General features: G+C 45.3%; 1 protein-coding gene across 2 annotated transcripts in view; it reads right to left on the minus strand.

The window, feature by feature from the left end:
- The window catches only part of MATN1 (matrilin 1), a 42313-nt gene extending 17039 nt beyond the window's left edge, over positions 1–25274 (minus strand). For both annotated transcript variants that reach the window (XM_048499783.1, XM_048499782.1), the window contains exons 1-3: positions 25130–25274; positions 15977–16323; positions 977–1199 (exon numbers count right to left, since the gene is read on the minus strand). In XM_048499783.1, the coding sequence (XP_048355740.1) occupies positions 977–1199; positions 15977–16323; positions 25130–25217 (658 nt within the window). In that variant the 5' untranslated portion in view covers positions 25218–25274. The remainder of the gene's footprint in view (positions 1–976; positions 1200–15976; positions 16324–25129) is intronic.
- Positions 25275–25641: the final 367 nt, after the last annotated feature.

A 25641-nucleotide genomic window follows, 5' to 3' on the forward strand; every position in this document is an offset into this window, starting at 1 on the left:
ATAGCCAATAATAAAAATGAGTGCATCCAAACTTTTCAGAGAAGCGAGTGGCTGCTGTGACACTAAGCAAACCAAGTCATATATTTAGGGCTGAGCTGATATGGTGTATTTCTTGAGAAAATGTTCCTTCTTGACTCCATGAGGGGGAATGTTTAGGGACCTTGTAAAACAGGGCAGAAGAGTTGTCCTAATTAGATGAAGGCAGGAAGCAGTGATCACAGTCTGATTTGGCTTTGTGGTGCAATCACAGCCAAATCTGGTGGTTGCGCAGGGGTATGACATGATCCCACTGCCTATCCCTCATGGAGCCAGCAAGATGAAGGATACATTTTAAGAGGACTGAAACAACCATTAAGGGAAACAACAAAGGGGAACATAAGAAGGACCCTGATGCATCAGACCAGCGGTCCATCTATTCCAGCATCATCTCTCACACACAGTGACATAAGAGACCAAAGCCTTCCCCAATGTTGTTCCCTGGCAGTGGTATTCAGACTTCTAATGGTTCTGAATGTGAAGGCTCCTTTTAGTACCATGCATCTGTCTAAGCTCGTGGTGGCGAACCTTTGGCACTCCAAATGTTATGGACTACAATTCCCATCAGCCCCTGCCAGCATGGCCAATTGGCCATGCTGGCAGGGGCTGTTGAGAATTGTACTCCATAACATCTGGAGTGCCAAAGGTTCGCCACCACTGGTCTAAGCCCTTTCGAAAGGTGAACTGAGCAAAAACAGCAAACTGATCAAAAACCGAGCAAAACTGGGTGAAGAGGTATGGAATGAATAGTTTATCAGGAGAACATTTCACACTGGAAAGATTTTCCCATGACATTCCACCTTAGCCCTACATGGATTCCCACCATGCTGCATGGTTCTTCCTGCTCCTACATGTATACTCTTTGGTTGTGTGTTCATGCATCCTGGTCTGAGATCTCTCTCCATCTTTTATTCCCCCTGGAAACTTCTGGAGGACTTACCACAGAATGCTTCTTGAAACTTCTTGGTCAACTTCTCAATGACACTGTAGCTCTCCACATAGTCCACGTGCTCATCCAGGGGCTCACTGGCAATCTGTCGCAGGGTGGGCATGTCTACACGGCCCACGCCGATGGCAAAAATTTCAATCCCAAGGGCTCTTGCTCTGGCTGCTACGTCCTTCACTCCATCCTGGGGACGCCCATCGGTTACTATAATAGCTACCTGAGGAAGAGAGGTAACATCCAATGGATTGCACTAAGTGTTTCTCTGGGTCAATAGCAGAGCATAGACTTTATGTACAGAATGTCCCAGATTCAACTAGATGGACCAGACATTTGACAGGCTGAAAGGACTTCAGCGCCCTGACCGGGATAGCCCACACGAGCCTGATCTCATCAGATCTCAGAAGCTAAACAAGAACATCCCCTGTTAGTACTTTGATGGGAAACCACCAAGAAAGTCCAGGGCAGCTTCACATAGGCAGACAATGGCAAATCGCCTGTAGTTGTCTCTTACCTTGAAAACCTTACAGGGTTGCCATAAGCTGTCTACAACATTACAGCACTTTCCACCACCAAAGACTTCAGATTTCTTACTCCTCATCTTTCAATCTAAAAATCTGCTTGCTTTGCTCTTAATCTATGGCCCTTTCCGCATGGGCCAAAAACGACGGCCTGGGGGCGGTAAAAACGCCGCCCCCAGGCCGCCGTTCGCACAGGCGGCGGTGCTGCAATGCAGCAGCGCCGACCTGACTGCGCTCCCCCTCCCCCAGGGTGGCGTCAGGCCGCCCTAAACAACAACCCTTTAAAGGGTTGTTGTTGGGGGGAAAGCGTCTTCCTGGCGGCGCGGTGCGAACCGCACCGCCGGGAACACGCTGTCTCCCTGCCCCGTCCCACTCACCTTGTCCCCGTCGTCGCCTGCTGGCTGTCGAAGCCCCACCCACGCTGTCCTCCGACCCCTGGAGGTCAGAGGGCAGCGGGCGGGACAAGGCAGGTGAGTGGGACGGGCAGCAGGCAGGCCCGCATGAGCCGCCTGCCATTTGTCGAGCCTTTCTGCTGGAGGCCGCCAGCATGCATGTACGCGACCGTGTCTTCACTTCCACGCCATGAATTTTGCCGTGTGGAGGCGATACAGGGAGGTCGTGGCGAAACCGCCTATGATTCATTTTTTTTTACACCGTTTGCTGTTTCCTCTGAATTTTTCCCATAAAATGAACACAGTTTTCAAAGTTATGACTACTAATCCCAACTCTTGAACTAGCTACAGAATGAATTTTGTTCCCCACTACACAACTAGAGTTTATCCATCTTCCCCACATATGTAGAATCCAAGATTACAAGATTTTTTAATTTATGTATGCATTTAAAACATTTATTAGCCAGCTTTCTATCTGGTGAATCTCAAAAGGGGCTTACAATGAAAATAAAATTGTTACACAAATTCATACAAGGCAACTATTTAAGATCACAATTAGGGCTGCCAATAATTTTTAAAAACCCAATTAGTGCCAGCAGGGGGCAGGAGGTCTCTAAACATTTCTATTTGCACTGTGGGATTTTGTTTTTGTTTTTTTAATACAAAGGGATGTTCAAAGCTCCTGTCCCACCTGCAGTCTACAGTGGTACAACGCAGTCAAACCCCATATGTTCCTACCAGCCTCAACAAAATTATAACTCATCTCCAGACCTCATCAATTTCCTGGGACAGAACAGCTGCTTTGGAAAGTGGACTCCATGCATGCCATTGACTCCAGGAGAAATAGAAGTCCTAGAATATTATCTCAACTCCACTGAGCTCCTCCCACTGCCCAGACTTGGCTCTCCCCAAGCCCTGCTCTCGAAACTCCAGGAACATCCGAAGTTGGAACTCGCAAACATATGCATGTGTGAAACCGATCTACAAGTCAAAGGATGAGAAGTAAACTTTGGACAGCGTGGACAGGCATACTACATGAGCAACCTATAATATCTTACGATTTGCTTAAATGGCGCATAAACCTGGCCCAAATTAAGTCGAGACACCCCTCTTTGTGATACATGGCATTTAGAGATATAGTTAGGGGGGTACTTAGCAAATAGGGATGCCAACTGCCAGGTGGGGCCTGGAGATCTTCTAACATTGTGGTGTTCAGAAGCCTCCAGATGTTATGGACTACGGTTCCCATCATCCCCTGCCAGCATGATGCTGGCAGGGGTGATGGGAACTGTGGTCCATAACATCTGGAGGGCCATGAGTTTGACACCTATGTTCTAAAGTGACAATTGATCTCTAGTCTACAGTGATCAGTTCCCAAGGACAAAATGGCTCCTTTGGAGGGTAGGCTCTTTGGCTTTATACCCACTGAGGTCCTTCCCTTCCTCATACCTTGGCCTCCACAGCCTCTACCTTCAAATCTCCAGGAATTTCCCAAGTCACAGTTGGCAACCCAACTAGTAAGTCAGAAACTGGAACTGTGTATTCTCAGTCAGTCAAAGCAACTGTTTGTCACAAATGTGGATACTAAATTCCATTCCAATTTTACAGTGTTCAAGAAAGATACCAAGTTACAGGTGAACAAACGTGTAAATGAACAGGGGAATGGGCACCAAACATTTCAATAAAACCAAACAACTCATTTCACTCCTGCTGTTGAATTCACAGTTCTTCTTTTGTCAAAGGGAAAAAATCAACAGGGGGCAAAATTCTCTGATGAAAACACTTTGTTCACAGGGTCTTCCTTCCAATATTCTATTGCAAAGTGACCTACATTCTTCCTGGACTCCTTGCGGTGGAAAAGCTCTCTGCTGGGCTTCTAATTTCAAATGAAGACATTTGTCCTGAATTATGGCTTTTCTATCTCCCCCCCACCCCCCTTGAGTTTTGGAAAGTCAAACTAGAGTTGAACTTTGAGTTCACAAACATTTATACATACCAGATCACAAGTTTTTCTTATCTCTTGTGAACTGGTGTGAGGATTGCACTAGACTAGACATCTCACAGACTCGGCCTTACAAATGTGCACCATCACTTTGATGCCTCCATAGTCAACCACAAAAATCTCCATTTTACATTTCCTCCACTCACCTCTGAATACAGCTACAGAAATTGAATTTAATCAAGAGAGCCAGTGCGTTGTAGTGGTTAGCGCTAATCTGAAGGACCAGATTTGATTCCCCACTCCTCCAAATGGGCAGCAGACTCTAATCTGGTGAACCAGCTTTATTTCCCCATGCTTCCACGGGAAATGTGCAGGATGACCTTGGGCCAGTCACAGTTCTCTCAGAACTCTCTCAGCCCCACATAGCTCACAAGGTGCCTGCTGTGGTGAAAGGAAGGATTGTGGTTGTAAGCCACCTTCAAACTCATTATAATAGAGAAAAGAAGGGTATAAAGGCCAACTTTTCTTCTTCTTTGACTGGTATTCGTCAACAAAACTGCTTTATACTGACTGACAACACTGCTCGGTATTTTGAATTATGATAAATGGGGTTCCATGCAGAGAAAGCATTTTCTCAAGACTGACATCCACTAAGTGAAGATGGCAAGGCTTGAACTTGGGGTCTTTTGCATATAGCCACAGTTCTTCCCCTAATTCCCCATTCCTTTTCAGATGCAAATTTCACCTCCCCAAAGGCATATTTCAAAGGAGAAATGCAGTGGCTGTTGGGGATGTACTTCCATAGCTAATAGTTTGCTCTTTAAAACTGCTTAAATCTCTTGCAGTGCAATGCTTTCTTTTTGCCAGAAGAGAGAGCCATTTATTTAGCAAGTTTGGTACAAAAGCTGTCAAAATGAATGGCTTTCCTTGAGTTCACACTTGTGGGTTTTTAAAATATACTCTGGCTGATTATCCACCAGTGCTCTGGTGCATAGTGGGACCGGAAGCACGCTGGGGCAAGAAATCTTATCCCTACATGCTTCTCATGGTTACGCTTGAGAGAGAGGAGGTGCATTTGGGCAGGATTTCTTGTCCTGATGTGCTTCCTCTTGCCCCACGCATGCTTCTCACTTTCTGTGGAGAAAGCTGAGAGCACTTCTGGTGTAACTTTTCACACCAGAGCGGGGAGAGGGCGGGGAACAGTGGGAAGTGGGTACTCAACCTCTCACAATTTAACTACCATGATCCAACTTAGACCACACCTTACTTGGAAATACAGCAAATATTCCTAAATCTGAGAAGAATTCTTTGTGACATTAAGAAGAAGAAGAAGAGTTTGGATTTATATCCCCCCTTTCTCTCCTGTAGGAGACTCAAAGGGGCTGACAATCTCCTTGCCCTTCCCCCCTCACAACAAACACCCTGTGAGGTAGGTGGGGCTGAGAGAGCTCCGAGAAGCTGTGACTACTAGCCCAAGGTCACCCAGCTGGCGTGTGTGGGAGTGTACAGGCTAATCTGAATTCCCCAGATAAGCCTCCACAACTCAAGCGGCAGAGCTGGGAATCAAACCCGGTTCCTCCAGATCAGAGTGCACCTGCTCTTAGCCACTGCTCTTAGCCACTACGCCACTGCTGCTCTTAAGGAATGATTTCACGTTTACTGATCTAAGGGTTTGCCTGTGTTTTTTTTTCTTTTGTCGTGAGCAAACTAGAGCAGCAAGGAAAGAATATATATGTGTGATGGGAACATTGTCAAACCGGGATTGTTCACATCACACCCAAATGACATTTGTACTCCCACCCATCATTCCACAATCTGTGTCTTGGAGCGGGCTCTTTGATTCTGTGGGTGCTCATGCTGTTATCTACTGTGCATATACTAACCAAGTTAGGGGGAAAGGCAAGATAAGGCAAGTTGCAAAATGTAGGGGTAGGAGCTACAAGGGTTGTTTTGGAGACTACATGAAAAGAGGCAGAATGATGGTTTCCCTGCCGCCGCCACTGATAGGCAGTGTGGGTTTGCTTGACCTGTGGGGGACTGAAGCAAAGGTTTTGCTTGCACATGCTGGCAGATATCTGTGACAAATTGTATGTCACGGTAGAAGCGCATGGGCTGTAGCTTCTTTTTCTGCTGTATAAGTAAACATGGCAAGCATGACAGAAAGAGAAGACAGAAATCGACTCCTAGATGGGACCCGAAAGTATTTCATGGCTGGTTTCTGTTGAAAAGGTAAATGTTAAAGGCAAATGTAATCCGTTCTGCAAACTCTGGGTCATTACCAGTGGTGGGATCCAAAAATTTTAGTAACAGGTTCCCATGGTGGTGGGATTCAAACAGTGGTGTAGCACCAATGGGGCTGGGCGGGGCACAACGGGGGCATGGCAGGGCATTTCAGGGACGGGGGATTGCTGGGCAGGGCTGTGGCAACGACGCAACCACTGCGCCAGTCCTTGGGAGGGGGAACCAAATGCACGCAGGTGCAGGCTGCCACGCACACCGGTGCACCACCTGCTAGACTGCTTCAAGTTCTGCGCACTACTGCTGAGGAGCAGAGGAGGGGCATAACTAAGGGGGGGCCAAAAATCACGTGGCAAAATCACCAATTAGTAACCCCCTCTCGGCACACACAAATAATTAGTAACCTACTCTCAGGAACCTGTGAGAACCTGCTGGATCCCACCTCTGGTCATTACTGACTCATGGGGTGATATCACATCACAATATTTGCTAGGCAGGCCTGGTTTTTGCAGCGATTTGCCATTGCCTTCCCCAGTCATCTACACTTTACCTCCAGCAAGCTGGGTACTCATTTTACCAACCTCAGAAGTATGGGAGACTGAGTCAATCTTGAGCCAGCTACCTGAAACTGACTTCTGGAGCAGCAGTGGCATAGGAGGTTAAGAGCTTGCGTATCTAATCTGGAGGAACTGGGTTTGATTCCCAGCTCTGCCACCTGAGCTGTGGAGGCTTATCTGGGGAATTCAGATTAGCCTGTACACTCCTGACTTCATAGGCAGGAGAGAAAGGGGGGATATAAATCCAAACTCTTCTTCTTCTTCTGTCGGGATCAAACTCAGGTCACAAGCAGGGCTTTGACCGCAGCACTGCAGCTTAACCATCCTGTGCCACAGGGCTCTCAGACTAGTACAAATGAATATAGGTTTGTAATATCAAAATTAGCTTCATGTAATAGATGAAGACCACCCAATTCAGCCTCAAGTGAAATCTGAAATGAATTTTGAGTTTGTTCTTGGGGGGAAAACTTCGGATAAACGGTGTGAAATGTCAACAGTTTTGACAAAATGGGCAGACATTCTCAGCAACATTTCAGACATACTCATGAACAATTACTGGATCACGAACCAACCTATGAAACATTTTTATGAAGCATAATGGTTTCTCGTGAGGGTAAGAGGCTTTGACAGAAAGAAGGTCAGCACCCCTATTCATCTTGTTCCTCATTAACATTCAGATCTAACAATAAAAGTGAAAGATTTAATGATATCTATTGAGTGCAGATGAGTTCTGATAAAAGAGAAAGAAAGAAAAACACTGAAACGTAATTTTGCATGATTTCTCTCTCACATAAAACCTCATTTCCCTTGTTCTCTAGTCACTTGCTTGACTCCTCAATTCCGTTACATGAAACTTTATTTGCTTTAGAGGTACCTCAATGCTCCGGCTCTCAAAAAGTATTAACTATTATTCCCAGGATACAATAAAACTAGAAGCAAAATATGCGTGCTCACTACATTTTTCTTTACGAAGCTGCTCTCCATAATTAAAATGCAATAGAATCCTGAGGAATTCCGACAGGAGAGCATGAATTATTCAGCAGCTGGGAGAAGGGGAACTAGCAATGAAATTATTTCGGATTTAAAAAGGACAAAAATCCAATTTATTTCCCTTACTGATCAATTTTGCTACCTCAGGGAGGAATTACACGTCACAAGCAGTTCTACGAATCTGGCATTAAGCAGATCACATTCGCTAAGTCTTACGGTTCCCAGGCAAAGCCTGGCAATCAATGGGAGATATGGGGGTAGAGGCATAGGGGGGTGGCTATTGGTGACAGTGTGACATCACTTCCAGGAAAGTGACAGAACGCCTCTCTAAGAATCACCAGAAACCCTATGTTAAAACCATAGAGCTTCTGACCATTCCTAGAGAGGTGGGTTTCAAGTATTCCCTGGAAGTGACATCATCATCAAGCCATTTATTTTCTCCTGCCACTTATCTGAGCAGCAGTGGAACATGGCACCTAGGGACAGGCATGCCTGCTGGAACCATGATTTAACAAGAGAAGACTGTAGGTTTAGGCGGTTTTTGATAGAGCTTGAAAGGCGGTTTGTTCTAGTTAGCCAGGGCTAGTAATCTGTGGCATGATCCCCTGAAGATGCCAGCCACAGATGCAGGCGAAACGTCAGGAGAGAATGCTGCTAGAACACGGCCATACAGCCCGGAAACCACACAGCACCCAAGTGATTCCGACCATGAAAGCCTTCGACAATACCTTGTATGCTTTGCTTCCTGCAAGGAACTGCTTCTTTATTTCATAAATACTCATGGAAATGAAGAGATGTATCTGTTGGGCATGCGCCCCTTCTCCAAGGGTGAGAAATTACAGGTGTAACTCTTACCTGGGCTAGTTCTAGTAGAACACACAGAAGAACTCCTACAGGGCAGCAGATAGACTATTCTGTGGACTGAACTATATGTTGTAACATATGCAGGGGCGAACCTAGGGCAAATCCGGAGCCTGGGACAAAATCCCGAGTTTGAAGTCACTTCAGCGAATGGCTGCCACCTCCCTCACCATGAACAAAACACCATTTTTTTTGCACCAGCTCACAAAACACCTCCCACCTCTAGCAAAACATACATGCCTTCCCACCAACTCTTTCACTTTCCCAATCACAACAACCCTAAGGAGGTAGGGTTGTTAGCCTGGAGAAACAACCTGCCAAAGTGCAAGTGGGTATTAAGCATGTAAATCTTCACAAACCACCCCCCAGCAAACATTTACCAAAACAATGTCAGCACCATTCTCACAAAACACTCCTCCAGTGGAATTACAGTATCTAGCAAACAGCATCACTTTCATCGGTGTTTAAAACTAGGGAGCCTCCTGTGATTCTTCTTTAAATCCACCTTTAAAGGGAGAATCTGGGGTCCCCAGTTAAGACAAATTGAAAGTGATGCTGTTTCAGGGTGGATTCTCCCCACCCTGAAACAACATCACTTTGAGGGTTGGGAGATTTAGATGAAACAAATGCCCAGATTCACTGAATTCAAGCACATTTGGACAAAAAAAGTATCCACCATGTCCCGGCTCCAACATGAACAAATGTGAATGCAAGGTATTTGGGCTTGGGGGGGTATTTGAGAGCTGGCTCAGGAGGGCATTTTTTAAAAGCCAACAGCACTGATAGCATTGACCAGAGACTGCCCTGATGACATCTGTGCCCCAGGATGTTTGTTTGGGAGCAAAGTTATGGACGCCCAATGTTCTATCTCCTCATTGCTTACTGGTTAACAGTGAGCTGAAGGCCCATTTGAGTGAACCATAACTTGGTCCCCTGAACCTAACTTCACTAAACCTTGGTGGTATCATAAGACAGTTACCAGATGATACCCTGAAATTTTGAGGTCACTAGCTCTTTAAAACACACCCCTACAGGCACCCCAAGAAAGTTGCCCAAGAACTTTTGTTTTGCAGTGACTTTGCCCATTGCAGCCACGGGGGAATTTCTGAGGACAGGCATGCGGACATTTTGGAAGATAGAGGCACCAGACTTCAAGCGTGGCATCCAGGAAGCCTCCTGGTAATAGCATCCAGGCAAAGAGACCTTGTTTCACCCAATTTTATGGGCCCCTCAAAGGCTTATTTTGTTTCCATGCTCTGCCCACATGAAGCTCAAGCGGGCTGAGTTCTCTCAGAACTCTCTTCAACTCGCCCCCCCCCCACCCAGAAGCAAAGCTCACCAAGCTTGATGCTATTACCCAAGGGCCTCTTGGATGTCTTTGAAAGTCTGCGCCTCTATCTTCAAAAAATGTGTGGTCAGTTTAACACTGTGAAATTCCCCCAGAATCTGCCAGGTTTCAGTTGCCCTATGGTGGGAAACATTATTTTTCCCACCATAGACTTCCAATGGCTGCCATGCTCAGCTGGCTGTGGTAGAGGTTTCCAACAGGAGGCAATGTGGTAGTGGTCTTGTTCTGGGTGGGGCACTCAAAGTTTGCCTGGGATGGCCGAATGCTGTGGGCATCAGGGTTCACCTTCAACTTGGTGCCCACAGCATTTTAGCGAAGATTTGGTTGGTTCGCTTTCTGTGGAGACTCACACCAGCAGCCCTGCAGGAAATGCCGTCTACCCAGAGCAAGGCAAGACCCTGCCACAGTGCCTCCCAGTTGAAACCTCCTACCATGGTGAGCCATCTGGGCATAAATAGAAAGCCCCATTGAAGTCTATGGTGGTAAAAGTAATTTTCCCACCACAGAACTCTGCTGAAGAGCCTGGCAGATTCTGGGGAATTTCTGAGTGTAAGCACTGACCACACATTTTGAAGACAGAGGCCGACCAGACGTTTCAAGGTGGCTTCCAAGAGGTCTTGCACAGCATCCAAGCTTGGTGAGCTTTGCTTCTGGAGTGGGGAATCCATTGAGAGTTCTGAGAGAACGAGCCTGTGGCTTTCATGAAGGAGCAGGGAAACAAAATAAGCCTTTGGGGGCCCTATAAAAATTGGACCCCAGAAGCAAAGGTCTCTATGCCTGGATGCTATTACCAGGAGGGCCTCCTGAGCCACCTTTGGAAAGTCTGGTGCCTCTCTATCTTCAAAAAATGCAGCCTGCTCACACTCTCAGAAATTCCCCATTGGCTGCCAATGGAGCAAAAGTCACTGCAAAACAAAAGAATCTTGGGCAACTTTCTTATTCAGGTGTATTTTTGTTAGTGACACTAGAAAATTTCAGGGTATCATCTGGTAACTATTCTTATGACAGCTACCCAGGTTAGGAGTTAGGTTCAGGGGGACCAAAGTTATGGTTCCTCAAATGGGTAGCCCCCATCTCCTCTGTTAGCTCCCATTGAAAACAATGGGGATGGGGGCAACCTCTTTAAATGTCCATAATCTTGCTTCCCCTGAACCAAACATCACCAAACCTGGGTGGTATCATCAGGACAGTCTCTGGATGGTACCCTGTACCCCAGGTGTTGCTAGCCTTAAAAATGCGCCCCCTGCAGGCCAAAGCTGGAAAACACTAAAAAAATTAAAAATCACACAAACGCATTCTTGAAATGGTATGGCTTCCACGTGACCAAATGGGGCGGCGGCTGTATTTGGCACCCCCTGTCCCTAGGCAGGAACGCCACTGAACATATGCAAGTCCTGGAAGTTCCCCACAGAGAACTTGATTCCCAGGTCTGTGCAGTCCAAATATTGTTGGGATTTTGCAAGTGTCTGTCAAACTCAGTTATAAAAGAGTTAATTGTATGTAAACAAGTTGCTGAAGTCACTGCTTATGACCTGGTCTATTGATGAGCTATTGGTCAGTCAGATAGCCATTGCTTACGTGTTAATGAGCTCATACATCTGAAGTTACAAAGTTGACTCTGTTTCTTTGTGTGAGCAGACAAGCCACAAGCACCACCACGATAACAAGCATGAGACACCAAGATGTAACCAAACATACAGTGATGTAGACATGTAACAGGAAAGAAAGGATTTCTTATTTTATCTCCATGTAACCCTCCCTTTATAGTTAGTAAACTCATGTATAAACAGCAACTGAGAATCTGTCTCTTCTGTTCTACTCTGCTAATATATATACTCAACAAATATACATCAAGACCATCACAGACAGTTTAAACCCTACTCTCTCCAATAGGGACAAGATCCAGATACTTTCAGACGATCGCTGTTCCAAACGGACTGAAGACATAGCAAAGTTCTTAGTTTTGACTTTGTAAAAACACTAGTTACCTTGACTTTGATCTTATTTTGGTTATCCTTGTTTTAAAACGCTATCTCATGCCTAATAAAGGTCATCGACTGACTGACTGACTGACTGACTGACTGACTGACTGACTGACTGACTGACTGACTGACTGACTGACTGACTGACTGACTGACTGACTGACCATCACACACAAGGAGAGATTGTTTAAGCTTTCCCCACTGCACTGTTTTTTTGCCCTGACTTGGTCCTGGGGAGCCACTATTTGCACCCCTGGGAAAATGTACACATAGCCATGGGTATGTGTAAGACTCCCTATTGGGGCTAACAGCAGATTCCTGGAGTTGTTTCAAGACAGTGCAGTGATGCCAGGGAATGGGGGGAAGAGCTAATCTAAACTGGACCAAAACACACATCTGGTACTTAGGCTCATTCCGCACATGCAGAATAATGCACTTTCAAACTGCTTTCAGTGCTCTTTGAAGCTGTGCGGAATGGCAAAATCCACTTGCAAACAGTTGTGAAAGTGGTTTGAAAACGCATTATTTTGCGTGTGCGGAAAGGGCCTTAAATTCGCAAACCAGATCTGATCAAAAGTTCCCTAGGGGGCCCAAGGACCTTTTAACATGTGAATCAGTCCGAAGAACAGTGATTTCCTGGGGAGAGGTACACGAAAATAAGGACAATTGATGTATGTGTGAATAAGGGGGTGCCTCATCAGTCTTCCCCAAAGCCATACTGACAAAGCTCATATTGTCTTTTCATAAATTATATTACACTCAGCCTGGCGGAGTGGAATATAACTAGCCATATCACAGTAAAGTATAAACTTGACTTGTTTTCAAAGTGACAGGGGGCAAGCTACATTTTTACTCAGGCACAAAAGCCTCCACAGTTCATAAAATAACTTTTAGAAAACCTTCCAAGATACAACAATATCATTATTTCTGTATCTTTCTTGGGGGTGGGGTAGTGAGCTGTGTGAAATTCTTTGGCCTAAAGGTTCAGCAGTCTGCTTCAACGACCTGAAAAAAGACACTTGAATCTGGATGTTCCAAGCAAAGAATCCATCTCATCCAATTCTCTGTTACATCAGAATGCTGCCAACTCATCACTCTTAAGCTTTACAAATCAAAGCTTCGTAGAGTAGGAAATGAACACGAAGAACTTGGAATCACTTGATCAATATGGCAATAGGGAATGAACAAGAAGAACTTACAATCACTCCGGACCAATGCGGACATATATACACCATCAAATATGTATGCTCTAAAACCAAAAGAAGCCAATTTTATCCCATTAGTGTCAAAAAGTGTAGATGAACCCCATCACATTAGATTAAGAGGTAGCCACAGCCAGACACATGATGAAGGCCTGGCATTATCTATGAACTAGGTTTGTGTTGGTTTGACTTTTGATAGGGAGGGAGAGCAGCTGGGTTTCTGAGGAACCACACATCATTTCATCCAATTTGAGTCTTATTTCTTTCTTAAGCAGAAATACATTTGTCTAAGTCCAAACAATCTTTCAAGCTGGTTGTCAAGTTCTCCAGGGCCACTGGTGATGGATGGGGGATAGAGTTGCCAGATCCAGGTTGGGAAACTCCTGAAGATTTTGGGGATGAGCCTTGGGAGGACAGGACCTCAATGGGGCACAGGGCCATTAAGTCCACCCTCCAGAGCATTCATTTTCTCTAGGCGAACTGATCTCTGTAGTTTGGAGATCAGCTGTATATCCAGGGGATCCCCAGGCCCCACCTGGAGGCTGGCATTCCGACTTCGAGATCCAAGCAGGCAATACTGAGATGAACCAATAGTTGGGCTTGATATGAGGGCGCAGACTGAGGTAGAGCCATTGTTCAGTGGTAGACCACATATTCTGTATGCAGAAGAATCTAGCTTCTGCCTTTGGTACCATATGTTAAAAGCTCTCAGGTAGCAAGACTACAACAAGAAGAGCTTTCTCTGCCCAAGACTCCGGAGAGCTGGAGCCAGTCAAAGTAAGCTGAGCTATACTGCGAAAGATGTACAAAAGCCATTAGACCAGTGGTGGCGAACCTTTGGCACTCCAGATGTTATGGACTACAATTCCCATCAGCCCCTGCCAGAGTGGCCAATTGGAGTGCCAAAGGTTCGCCACCATGGCATTAGACCCATGATGTTTAGCTATCACTGCAAAAATAAGTTTACTAAATGTTGTAGACAAATATCACGGCCTGATTGCCCACGGGGCAGCTACCATGTGCTGGCAGCTGGAGTGCATCGGGCAAGAAATCTTGTCCTGACATACTTCCTCCCTGGTATGCACCTGCAGCAGAAACCAAGAGAGGAAGCATGTTGGGGCAAGATTTCTTGTCCGGACACGTTTCTTCTTGCCACACCTGTACTTCTCGCTTTCCCTGCAGAAAGTGAGACCACTTCTGGTGTGATTTTTGTGCCAGAGCAGGGTAAGGGTGGGGCACAACTAGCCATGGGTAATCTCTTGTGGTTGTATGAATCAGTAAACAAATGCAACTACTTGGTGTAAGGAATCCTGGAAGGATGTTGTGGGTTTTCCGAGTTGCATGGATGTTTTCCAGTAGTACTTTCTCCTGATGTTTCGCCTGCATCTGTGGCTGGCATCACATGCAGGCGAAACATCAGAAGAAAATACTATGGGAACATGGCCATACAACTCAGAAAACCCATATCATAGTGATTTCGGCTGTGAAAGCCTTTGACAATACAAATCCTGAAAGGATTTCCCACATGATGAAAAACATCTCATCCATCTCTCAACCAAACCAATTGAATCGATTCTGATAATATTTTTAATCTGCTACGCTCAGCAAATGGAGGCAGGGAGAATCCCTCCCTCAACATACAAAATGTAAGCCACAAGCTGAAACTGACCAGAGAGCTTACCAAGTAGGCAGGAAAAAGTCATTTTTCTCCTCTGCCACCTGTGCTGTCCAGAACATACCTAAGAGGCATCTTTTTTAAAGACATTCCCAGGACATCTTATTTTTAGTATGCTGAGTAAAAAGAAATTGCCTCTTTTAAGACACCTTCATGATGTCTTTTTTGTGCTGTGAGGATCGGACCACTATTTATAAATACCTCTCACAATATTTAAAAACATGCTATGTATATTGTTATATTGTAAAGTTTGAATCAACAATTTCCATTCAATCCTGTCAAAAGCCTTCTCAGCATCAATAAACAATAAAATAGATTCTTCTTTGTATGTTGTTTGATAACTGAAATTGCTCATTCTCATGGCATCAACTAAATATCTCAATTTTATGCAAACCAATTCTGATTATAAATATATTGATCCATTACAAAGTTACTAATGTAGGTGAATTTTGAAAAATATCATCCCCCCTGCTATCTGAAGTGGTACAGCCCATTCTGTACATCAACATTCTATCATACATTACCACTCATCATGGCACAGCGAAAGAGCATCTGCTTCAAATGCAAAAGGTTCAGAAAGAAGGTTATGTGCTGAAAGGTTATGTGCTGAAAGAGCCCTTCGGGGATGGGGCGGTATAAAAATTGAAATAAATAAATAAATAAATAAATAAATAAATAAATAAATAAATAAATAAATAAATAAATAAATAAATAAATAAATAAATAAATGAATGAATGAATGAATGAATGAATAAATAAATAAATAAAAGGTCTCCACTTGAAACCTTGAAGAACTGCTGGCAGTTAGGGTAGACCGGGGGTCTGCAAACTGTGGCTCTCCAGATGTTCATAGACTATAATTCCCATCAGCCCTGCCACTTGGCCATGCTGGCAGGGGCTGATGGGAATTGTAGTCCATTAACATCTGGAGAGCCAGGGGCTGCAGATCCCCAAGGTAGATTGTATTGACCTGGTTAAACCAAAGGTCTGTCAATAGACAGCAATGTCACGTATCACCTCATTTTATGTAATATGTAGTCCAGGTCAAAATCAATGAATGGTCAATGGTCATCACCACTACATCCCATGCTGGTGAATTTCATAAACGTGCTGTGAGAAGAAGGACTTTATTTCCTCTTTGCTGAATCTACTATCAGTCAATTTCATTGGGAGGCTCACAGTTCTAGAATTATAGGGGAAAAGGGGAATCTGAACACAAAGCTTATATTCTGCAATGAGCCCAAAGAAAAAGGGGCGCAGAATTAAGGTTCCTCACGGAATTTTCATACCTTGTTAACCCCTGGTGATCTCACTCTTGCGCCTTCTACTTCACTGAATGCTCTGTTGATGGCAAATTGGATAGCCAGGCCCGTCATGGTCCCAGTGGAAAGAGGCTCAATCCTCCGCACGGCTTGCAGCAAGGGAGCTTTGGTACGGTGAGTCTTGAGGGAAAACTCATTCTTGACTGCACTGGCATAATTAACGACACCGACCCGAGTAGCATTTGGTCCAACGTCAAGTGACTCAATGACCTGGGACAAGAAGACCTTGACTTGCTCAAATTCACTGGGGCGCACACTCCGGGAACTGTCTATGATGAAAACCAGATCTGTGGGTCTTGTCCTGCACTGGTGACCTGTGTAAAGAAAAAGAAAAGACAACAGCTACTGATATGCTAACTTCTCAGAAGCGGCAAGGGAGAGATTTACAGCCTTTTCCTAGCTGATTTTCAGAATCTCCCATCCCAGTACTTGATCCACAAAGCAAGCAAAAATGAAAAGCTTGATAATCTAGTTTAGTTTGAATACTCATTCAGATTGTAAGGCATACAAAAAGGAAAATAAACACATACAATCTTTAATAACTAAAATTCACCAGTCCTGGACCTGGTGAACATCAAACCCACGAAGCTGTCTTATGTCAGACTATTAGTCTATCATGGTCCATACTGTCTGCACTGGCCAATTAACCACTGGCACTGGGGCACGGTGGGACCAGAAGCACTTTGGGGCAAAAAAATCTTGTCCCGATGCACTTCCTCTTTGCGGCGCACCAAGAGAGGAGGCGTGTCGGGGCAAGATTTCTTGTCCTTCCTCTTGCCCCATGCATGCTTCTCGCTTTCTGTGGGGAACGCGAGAGCACTTCTGGTGCAACTTTTCACGCCAGAGTGGGGTGAAAGCGGGGACCAGCCAGCAGTGGGTAATCGGACACTAAGCCCTCTTCCGCACACGCAAAATAATGCGTTTTCAAACCATTTTCACAACTGTTTGCAAGTGGATTTTGCTATTCCGCACAGCTTCAAAGAGCACTGAAAGCAGTTTGAAAGTGCATTATTTTGCATGTGCGGAATGAGCCTAACTGTCAGCAGCTTCCTAGAGCCTCAGACAGAGCTCTTTCATATCATCTCGTACACAATCCCTTCCACTGAAAATGTCAGGAACGGAACCTGGGAACTTGCCTATGCAAAGCAGAGGATCCGCCACTGAGCCAAGACACATCCTACTTTTTTTTTTCCTTGCTGATATACTGCATCCTGGCATATAAGAAGGCAAGCAGAATATTCCATCCCTTTAACTACTCTGCAGGATGGATTCATTTCTGTTATTCTGACAGGCAGAATGCTCTATATTCCCTTCAGCTCCACTCAAGGATGAATTCGTTTCTGCTATTTCTGTACAAATTAGCATACAGCATTCTCACAAATAAGAAGAGGTTAGATCCCTGTTGTAAATTGTGTTTCAATAATATCAATTTCCTCCTGTCTTTTTAAAAAATATATGGGCTGTAACTTTACTATCATTCGAAATTTCCCACTGACAATTAGTAACCTCGAAATCCCACTAACTTGCCTCACTTTACAGAGATGAGGTGTATCCCTTCCCTGCACAAAAGGCATTATTACCTTGGAAGAGGAAGGGGTGATCATCAAGGGGGCCAAGAGACCCAGGGCTCGTTTTAGTGGACCTCGGCAAATGTGCTTCTTGAGCATTCCCAGGAAAGGCATTTCCTGCTGAGGAGCATGGGATTTGCAATTCCTGTTGCCTTGCAGAGCTGTATATCCCAGTTTCCCCCACAGGAAATGATGCCACTCAGTAGGGTTGCCAATAACCTAGACCCCTCCCCCAAAAATGTTCCACCCCATTTACAGAAACTTAGACCCCTTCCGCACACGCAAAATAATGCATTTTCAAACCACTTTCACAACTGTTTGCAAGTAGATTTTGCTATTCCGCACAGCTTCAAAGAGCACTGAAAGCAGTTTGAAAGTGCATTATTCTGCATGTGCGGAATGAGCCTTCGTTAGGTGATGTTATTTAGTGCCATGCTATGAAAAGCTCCTCCTACCCATTTCATACATTAAGCCTCTATTAAAGGGGGAAGTCATTGGAAACTCTGCCCCCTTAGCAGTGCTGATAGCAATGTCAGATAAACGAGTGTGTCATGATTTGACACTTAAGGAGGACTGGTCCACTGTTATCTGATATTGTATTGCAAATGGAGGCTTTCAAATGTCATGCAAGGAAAATAGTGCACCCTGGACAGATCTGAGCCCTCTTGGATAAATGGAAAGCCCCCTTGTTAGAGTTCATTTCATTTCTTCATTTCATTTCTTCACCCTATATGCCCTATATGCCGCCCTTCCCCTTGCAGGTTCAGGGCACCTTCCATCATGTAAAAACAATAAAATCATACATTGCATATTAAAATATTAATCTTCTATATATGACAAATTCCAGAACTCAATAACATCCCAACCAATAAAACAGAACAGCAGTTGGAGAGATAGGCCCCTTCCGCACATGCAAAATAATGCGTTTTCAAACCACTTTCACAACTGTTTGCAAGTGGATTTTGCTATTCTGCACAGCTTTAAAGAGCACTGAAAGCAGTTTGGAAGTGCATTGTTCTGCATGTGCGGAATGAGCCATAGGGGAAGAGGGAGACCTTTCGATGGTAGATAACTGTTGCTGTCTAACCTGGTGGAACAGCTCTGTCTTACAGGCCCTGTGGAATGTCATCAAGTTCCGCAGGGCTCTGGTCTCATTTGGACATAGCGTTCCTCCAGGTTGGGGCCAGGGCCAAAAATGCCCTGGGCTGGTGGAGGCCAGACAGATAAGTGATCTCCCAGAAGACATGAGGGTTTGCTGGCACTAGATGATCTGTGTCATTCTGTCAGGTCTTAGGATAAAAAGAAAGAGGTCAGATCTGCTCCCGCATCCTCCAGAACATGGGGGGAAATCCCCTTTGTGCAATACCTTTGCGAAAAGAGCTTGTCTGCAGCTGTGGCTCAGCAGACCAGAGAGCTAGGAGTTTGCATAGCTCTATATAAAGTTAAAGAAACTGCTTCTTGAAGATTACAATACCACATTTCCCTGCACTTAAAATTTTACAAGATGGTCTAAGTGCATTGTCGAAGGCTTTCACAGCCAGATTCAACTGGTTCTGGTGGGTTTTACGGACTGCCATACAGCCCGGAAAAACCACCAGAACCAGTGGTCTAAGTGTGTTTTAATAAGGGAGTCAATTGGCAAAAGACGTCTTCTTCTCTTTTCAACCCTGGCAACTAAGATCTTTAAACGCTGAATTGTTGATGAACAATCTTTATTTATTGGGGGGGGGGGGATATATTATAAAAGCTGCCTCTTCTTTTTAGAGAATGCAGACTGAAGTTTAGTTTTATATTGATTGGGAGGGTAAAGATTAACATGTGTGCTCTATTTGTTCCTCTTCCCCTCCCCTCTGATTAACTGAAGAAGTCCTTTTTCTTTTTAAGCAAAGGAGAGTTGCCAGAAGAACATTTTAGTGCCTTATTTATTGGGCACCTCATTTATTTCCTGCAGGGAGTTGGATCAAGAGGTGCTGAGCCACACCACAGTCCACCCCCATTCCATACAGCAACTAGGATCCAGTTGAATGTGGAGGACACTAACAGTACCAAGGTATTGCCCTCCACATGTTCCCCCAGCCTTATAGCCAGTGAAAAGCCTGCCTTACCTGAAGTCAGGGGCGTACTGCCCAGGGAAAGATTTGGGGTCAAAAATGGCCCTGGGCAGCAGCCATTTAGTCACGTGGGGGCGGAAAATAGTCCCCAAGCCCCTCCTTCTTCCCCCCCCCCGGGTCCATACCCCTGGTGCAAAAAAAATTGTTTAGTCATGGTGGAGGAGGGCGGAGCCTCTGTGTTGCCTGGAATTACACGTTTCATGGTGCTCAGCACTCAGGGATGGGCACGAGGCTGCGCAGCCGCCAGGCTCAGGCATGACCTGGAGGCACGGGCGGGGAAAGCTTTGAACTGGCTCACCTCCCCGCCCACTTGCCAGCTGGCAGAGGTTTCCCCTTGCCCGGGTTACCCTCTCCACTCTCCTCCCCTTCTTTCCAATTGGCCCTGGAGGAAAGTCTGGTGCTCATCCCCAATATTATGTATGCCTTGATCTGTGTCCTTGTCAGAAATGGAGCTAGGAAAGTGCAGGCATCACTTTGTTTCACCTTCAGGATCGCAGAGGCTGGATCTAGCCCACAAACCCGCCTGCCACTGTCTAGGGAGGAGCTCCCTCACACTGGGCATCCCAGAGGCAGTAGAGCCAGCTACTCAGCTCAGATCCCCTCTGGCAAGGTTAGTTTTCCTGCCCAGGAGGACATTTGCAGGCGCCTTCCTAGTAGATCCCTTGACACTCCAGATCCCTCTCCTTTTACTGCAAGATCTCTGCCTCTACGGCTCCCAGCTCCTGTTGGATTCCCTTTGGGTGATTGTGAGAGCTAGACCCCAACCTCCTCACTCTCTTCACAGCCTGCATTGCAATTGGTACTCCAGCCAGATTCCCTCCTACCCAGTAGTGGGATTCAAATAACAACTGGTTGTTTACAAGCACCATTTTAAAAACCGGTTCTGCCGAAGTGGTGCAAACCTGCTGAATCCCACCACTGCTCCTACCCCTATAAGTGGGTTGGAACCTCCAGCTGCAGGATCCCCTGTGCATATTGCTCGCCGCCTTTATCAGCTGCTCGCCGCTGGCTGCACACCCTCTTGCTGTCACCCACCACGGCCTCCCCCTTCAAACGAGCCCCACTGCTCTGTCCCCTGCTGAAACCCCCTGGCCTGGCAACCCCGCCGGCCCCTCCACACCAGCATCAGCAGCTGCTGCCCACCTTGTCAATGTGCACCCTGCAACCCAAGCAACTCAGTTGTCCCCCACAATCCTCATCCTTCCCCTCCTTTTTCCCACTCACTTTTTTGGCCTGGTGTAAAAAAAACATTGTTTGGTTGTGGTGGGGGAGGGCAGCCACCCATACGGGGGGACTGAAAACTCAAATTTTGCACCAAGCTACATTTTCCCTAGATACGCCTCTGTCTGAAGTGCAAAGTAACTTACAATCAGTTAAAGGAAATACAGTTGTCCCTTCCACGTTGCTGGGGTTAAGGGTGCAGCGCCCAGCACAATCTGAAAATCTGCATACAATTTTGACCCTCCCTTTGTACCAGACAAGAAGTCTGAATTTAAATATGTTGATATTATACAATATTATACACGTATTTTATGAATTTCTGAGTTTCTCAACATCTTCTGAGTTTCTCAACTTCTTCTGAGCTTCTCAACTTCTTCTGTGTCATCTACTGGCTTTTGCATGTCCTATGTGACTTCCGCAAAACTCCCCCCAAAATTCCCATTTAAATTTCTTATGCTGACCGCCAATATATCAAAATCACAATGAGGAAGTTGCAATGTGGAAGGGACAACTTCACTTGTCAAAGTACAATAACCCTTGCCCTGACCTACATAACCCAGGCTAGTCTAATCTCATCAGATCTCAGAAGCTAAGCAGGGTCCACCATCACCATGGTTAACATTTGGATGGGAGACCACCAAGGAAATCCAGGGTCACAACGCAGAGGTAGGCAATGGCAAAGCACCTCTGAATATCTCTTGCTTAGAGACCCCTATAGGGGTCACCACGAATTGGCTGCAACTTGCAGGTACTTGTCACCACCACAATAAATCTAACACTGGGTTTCACAAAATGCACATCCCTTATAAAAACTTGGAAAGTTCAAAGGCCGCTGTTGCCTTCCATTTTTTCAGTCTTATGATACCTGCACCAGCATACATGAAAGAAGCATCCATAGGGAAGGGCAGCACAAAAACGAAAACTGGCTGGTCTTGGGACAAAAGCTGAAGACACTTCATGTCCATTTCGGTTCCTTTCCCCACCCAACTAACATCTGAAACATCTCAAAGTGTGTGTGAAGTGCCAACAAGTCACAGAAAATGTATGATGACGCTATGGGGTTTTCAAAGCAAGAAATGCAGAAAAACCCTGGATTTTCTTGGAGGTCTCCTATCCAAGCACTAACCATGGGCCATTTTAGTTTGTCTTTGGAGGCAAAGTGGGTAGGAAGGAAGGATACCCAGCTTTGGGACTGCACATGGAAAGGGAACATTGGCAGTGATGGTGAACAATATCTTCCATGTCCATCAAAATAGCTTGTTTGCTTCTCATTCAGTTCCTTTCCCCACCCAACTAACATCTGAAACATCTCAAAGTGTGTGTGAAGTGCCAACAAGTCACAGAAAATGTATGATGACGCTATGGGGTTTTCAAAGCAAGAGATGCAGAGGAGCACTGGATTTTCTTGGAGGTCTCCTATCCAAGCACTAACCAGGCCAACTCTGCTTAGCTTCCAAGATCAAGCTAGCCTGGACCATTCAGGACTGGGCATTCTGAGTGCCGATTTGTGTGTGGCAGAGGTATGGGAGAGAACTGTTCTTATCAGTTTGTGGTCAGTAATGACATGGTCACTATCCAATAGGCACGAATGACATTCATCTAACCAGACATCACTATAAGTTGCAGTGGCACCAATAACTGCTGAGGGATGACATTTACCCAGTGATAATATTTTGAGAACTTGGATCTAAAAAGCTGGATTTCTTCCTGTGAAATAAAGATCCAAAGAGTAGATTTGAGCTGCACGAAAGATGAATTGCTTGGAAACAGCCTTACCACTAAGCACACACAGCAGCCCGAATACTTGGCAGAGAGAAAATCTATTCTATTCCAGAGTTCTGTGCCAGATATAATACTATTGGACCTTGGCCAAAGCTGAAATCTAGACTGACAGCAATGAATTGAACAGAAGCCTAAGGGCTGCATCACAGTTATTTACTACACGCAATGCGTTATGATCCCGGCATCAGAAAATACCCCAGTCCCAAATATGGGTGGAGAGCTATTTATCTCCACAGAAGATCTGTAGGATCAAGAATGCAAGAAATAAAATTCTAGCAAGACCAACTGGGGCAGGGGTAGGGGGGACTCCAGCAGAGGTAGGGGGGACTCCAGGGGTATGGGGAAAAGCATGGCCAGTTGGGGCAGGGGTATGGGGGACTCCAGATTTCAGGCTACAGGATCAAGATTCTGTCATGCATGATCCTGACAATGGTCCTGATTCAGGGAATGCCTTGCACAGGAGGAACACTTATCCACATGGATCTGCAGTACCAGGTTACACACAAGTAAAAAAAATGTCACCCATGGTTACTGAACTGCATGGGATGTTCAACTAAGCTTTCCATGCTGCTGGTATTCAATAGCAAAACAACTTGAATACAATTTGCTGTAGTTTTTTACATAGTAGGTCTAATGAAAAAAAATCAGCGTGAAATGTCATCATTTGACAAGCAACAGTGCTCTTGTCTTTGCTTCCCCAAATTTTATTCATTCGTTGACTTTATTCCTCATTTTTCTTCCCTGTGGGAGCCCACCATGGCTAATAACATTCTCCTTGTCCCAGTTTTATCCCTACAAGGACCTTGTAGGCTGAGAGTGTGTGACTGTCCCAAGTTCACCCAGAAGTCTTCCACGGAACAGTAGGGATTCAAACTTGCTCTTCCAGATCCTGGTCTGACACCCTAACCATTATACCATATTGTTTCTTAGTTGTTTAGACTTCTTCTACACTCTTTAAAAGAGCTCAGGAACCTCCAGTGGCAGTAGGGTCCACATATTAACTGTTAGCTGTTCTTCCTGACACAATCTATGGCTTTCCTGATTAATTTCCTTACAAACTATTTCTCTATAAGCACATATTTTCTTTTCAGTCTTCCATAAGATGCTACCACCTCTGAGGGGAGAATAAAAATAAGAAGAGTTTGGATTTATACCCCACCTTTCTCTCCTGTAAGGAGACCCAAGGTGGCTGACAAGCTCCTTTCCCTTCCTCTCCCCACAACAGACACCTTGTGAGGTAGATGGAGCTGAGAGAGTTCTGAAGAACTGTGACTAGCCCAAGGTCACCCAGCAGGAATGTAGGAGTGTAGAATCACATCCGGTTCACCAGATAAGCCTCCGCCACTCAGGTGGAGGAGTGGGGAATCAAACCTGGTTCTGCAGGTTAGAATCCCCCTGCTCTTAACCACTACACCATGCTGGGAGAGAAATGGGCTACTACACTTGGAGCTCATCTGTAGAAACAAGCAGCTGAATCAAACTGTGGGAGTTATCCTCAGCAGGTCTACACAGAAGTAAGTCCCATTTTATTCTGTGTGGCTTACTCCTAGGAAAATGTTTTTAGGGTTGCAGCTGGAAGTGCCAGTGGGCTTCAAAAAGGTGAGAGGTAGAATTATATTGGTTCTTGCCCCCTTGGACTTCACTAACAACCTGATTCTATGCACATTGTCTTAGAAAGCTGTCATACTGGATCCAATGGGATATGATCAGGTGACCCAGTGAAAATCTATAAAGGCCATTCTTGCGTACAGGGCAAGTAAACTTATCATCTTTAAGCTAAGATAAATCCTAACCTTTTTAACTGGATTATTCCGCAGCTAAGGGAAATTGCAAGCTAAGCTCTCTGGGTTTTTTTTAAGGATTAAATACCTTTAGCACGGCCAGTTGACTCATTTCTACAAAGATGTTATTCTACCAAAGCACCTGACTCACTCCAAACCAAAAACTGGGAAGAAACTAATCCAGAGCCAAGTTTCTCATATTAGGATGCTGAATCAAGCAGGATATGAGAACAGCATGCATGCTGTGTTTGTAAGTTGAAGGCAAAAGTTACCTAAGGGTTTGTGTTTTAACCTCCACTGCTATGCTAAAGGACAGAAGAAAACAGGAGCAAGAGCTAGACACATTTCAAAGCCTTTTGGTGGGAGAAAAATTGGGGGAGGTTGGGAGGATGGTTGGCATAATCCTCAAACCTTTTTGGACTTTAACTCCTTTAACTCATCAGCATGCTGACCTAAAGGCATAGTTAGGAGTTAACTATAAAATCCATCTGCCCCAGACTTACCTTTTAGCTGAAAAATAATTTCCTGCCCCAATAACTCTTGCATAACCCTCAAACCTTTCTGGGTTTTAATTCCCTCTGAGCCACCATACCCTCAGCATGCTGACCTAAAGGTATGGTCTGGAATTGCCATGGAATACTTCTGCCCCAAACTTACCTCTTAGCTGAGGAGGAACCCCAGTAACTCCATGCTCCTGACAGAGAAGCAACACCAGGAACACAATGCCCGAAATAATCACTGTCATGGTTGCTCTGATGGAAGCAGAGAGTGGACTGGCAGGCTCCGGCTTTGGCCCAGAGGTATAAACGGGCCACTCCTCAGAACAGGCAAGAAGCCAGCCTATAACACGTATGTATTACAGGACAGGGGGGAGGAGGAGATTGAATGGAAGTGTGGAAGGATGGATATTGACAAGGGAAGGTCCCCTGGCCCTTCCCATCACCTGGATTGGGCCACAACAGCTCCATTGCTGGACTAAAAAGTGGGGAAGCAGTTTTGAAAAAAAAAAAGCGACCAGCACTGACCTGGAATGTGGGGAATTTGAGCCCTGAACAGTGAAGGCAGTCAAATCAAGCGAGGAGGGGAAAAAGGAGGTTTATCTGCCAATCACTGGCTTTAATCTGGCCTGGGGTCTGCCACAGTAAGTGAATGGTATCCAGCAGGCTGGG

The sequence above is a fragment of the Sphaerodactylus townsendi genome, linkage group LG06, assembly GCF_021028975.2.
Source record: "Sphaerodactylus townsendi isolate TG3544 linkage group LG06, MPM_Stown_v2.3, whole genome shotgun sequence".
Lineage (NCBI taxonomy): Eukaryota > Metazoa > Chordata > Lepidosauria > Squamata > Sphaerodactylidae > Sphaerodactylus > Sphaerodactylus townsendi.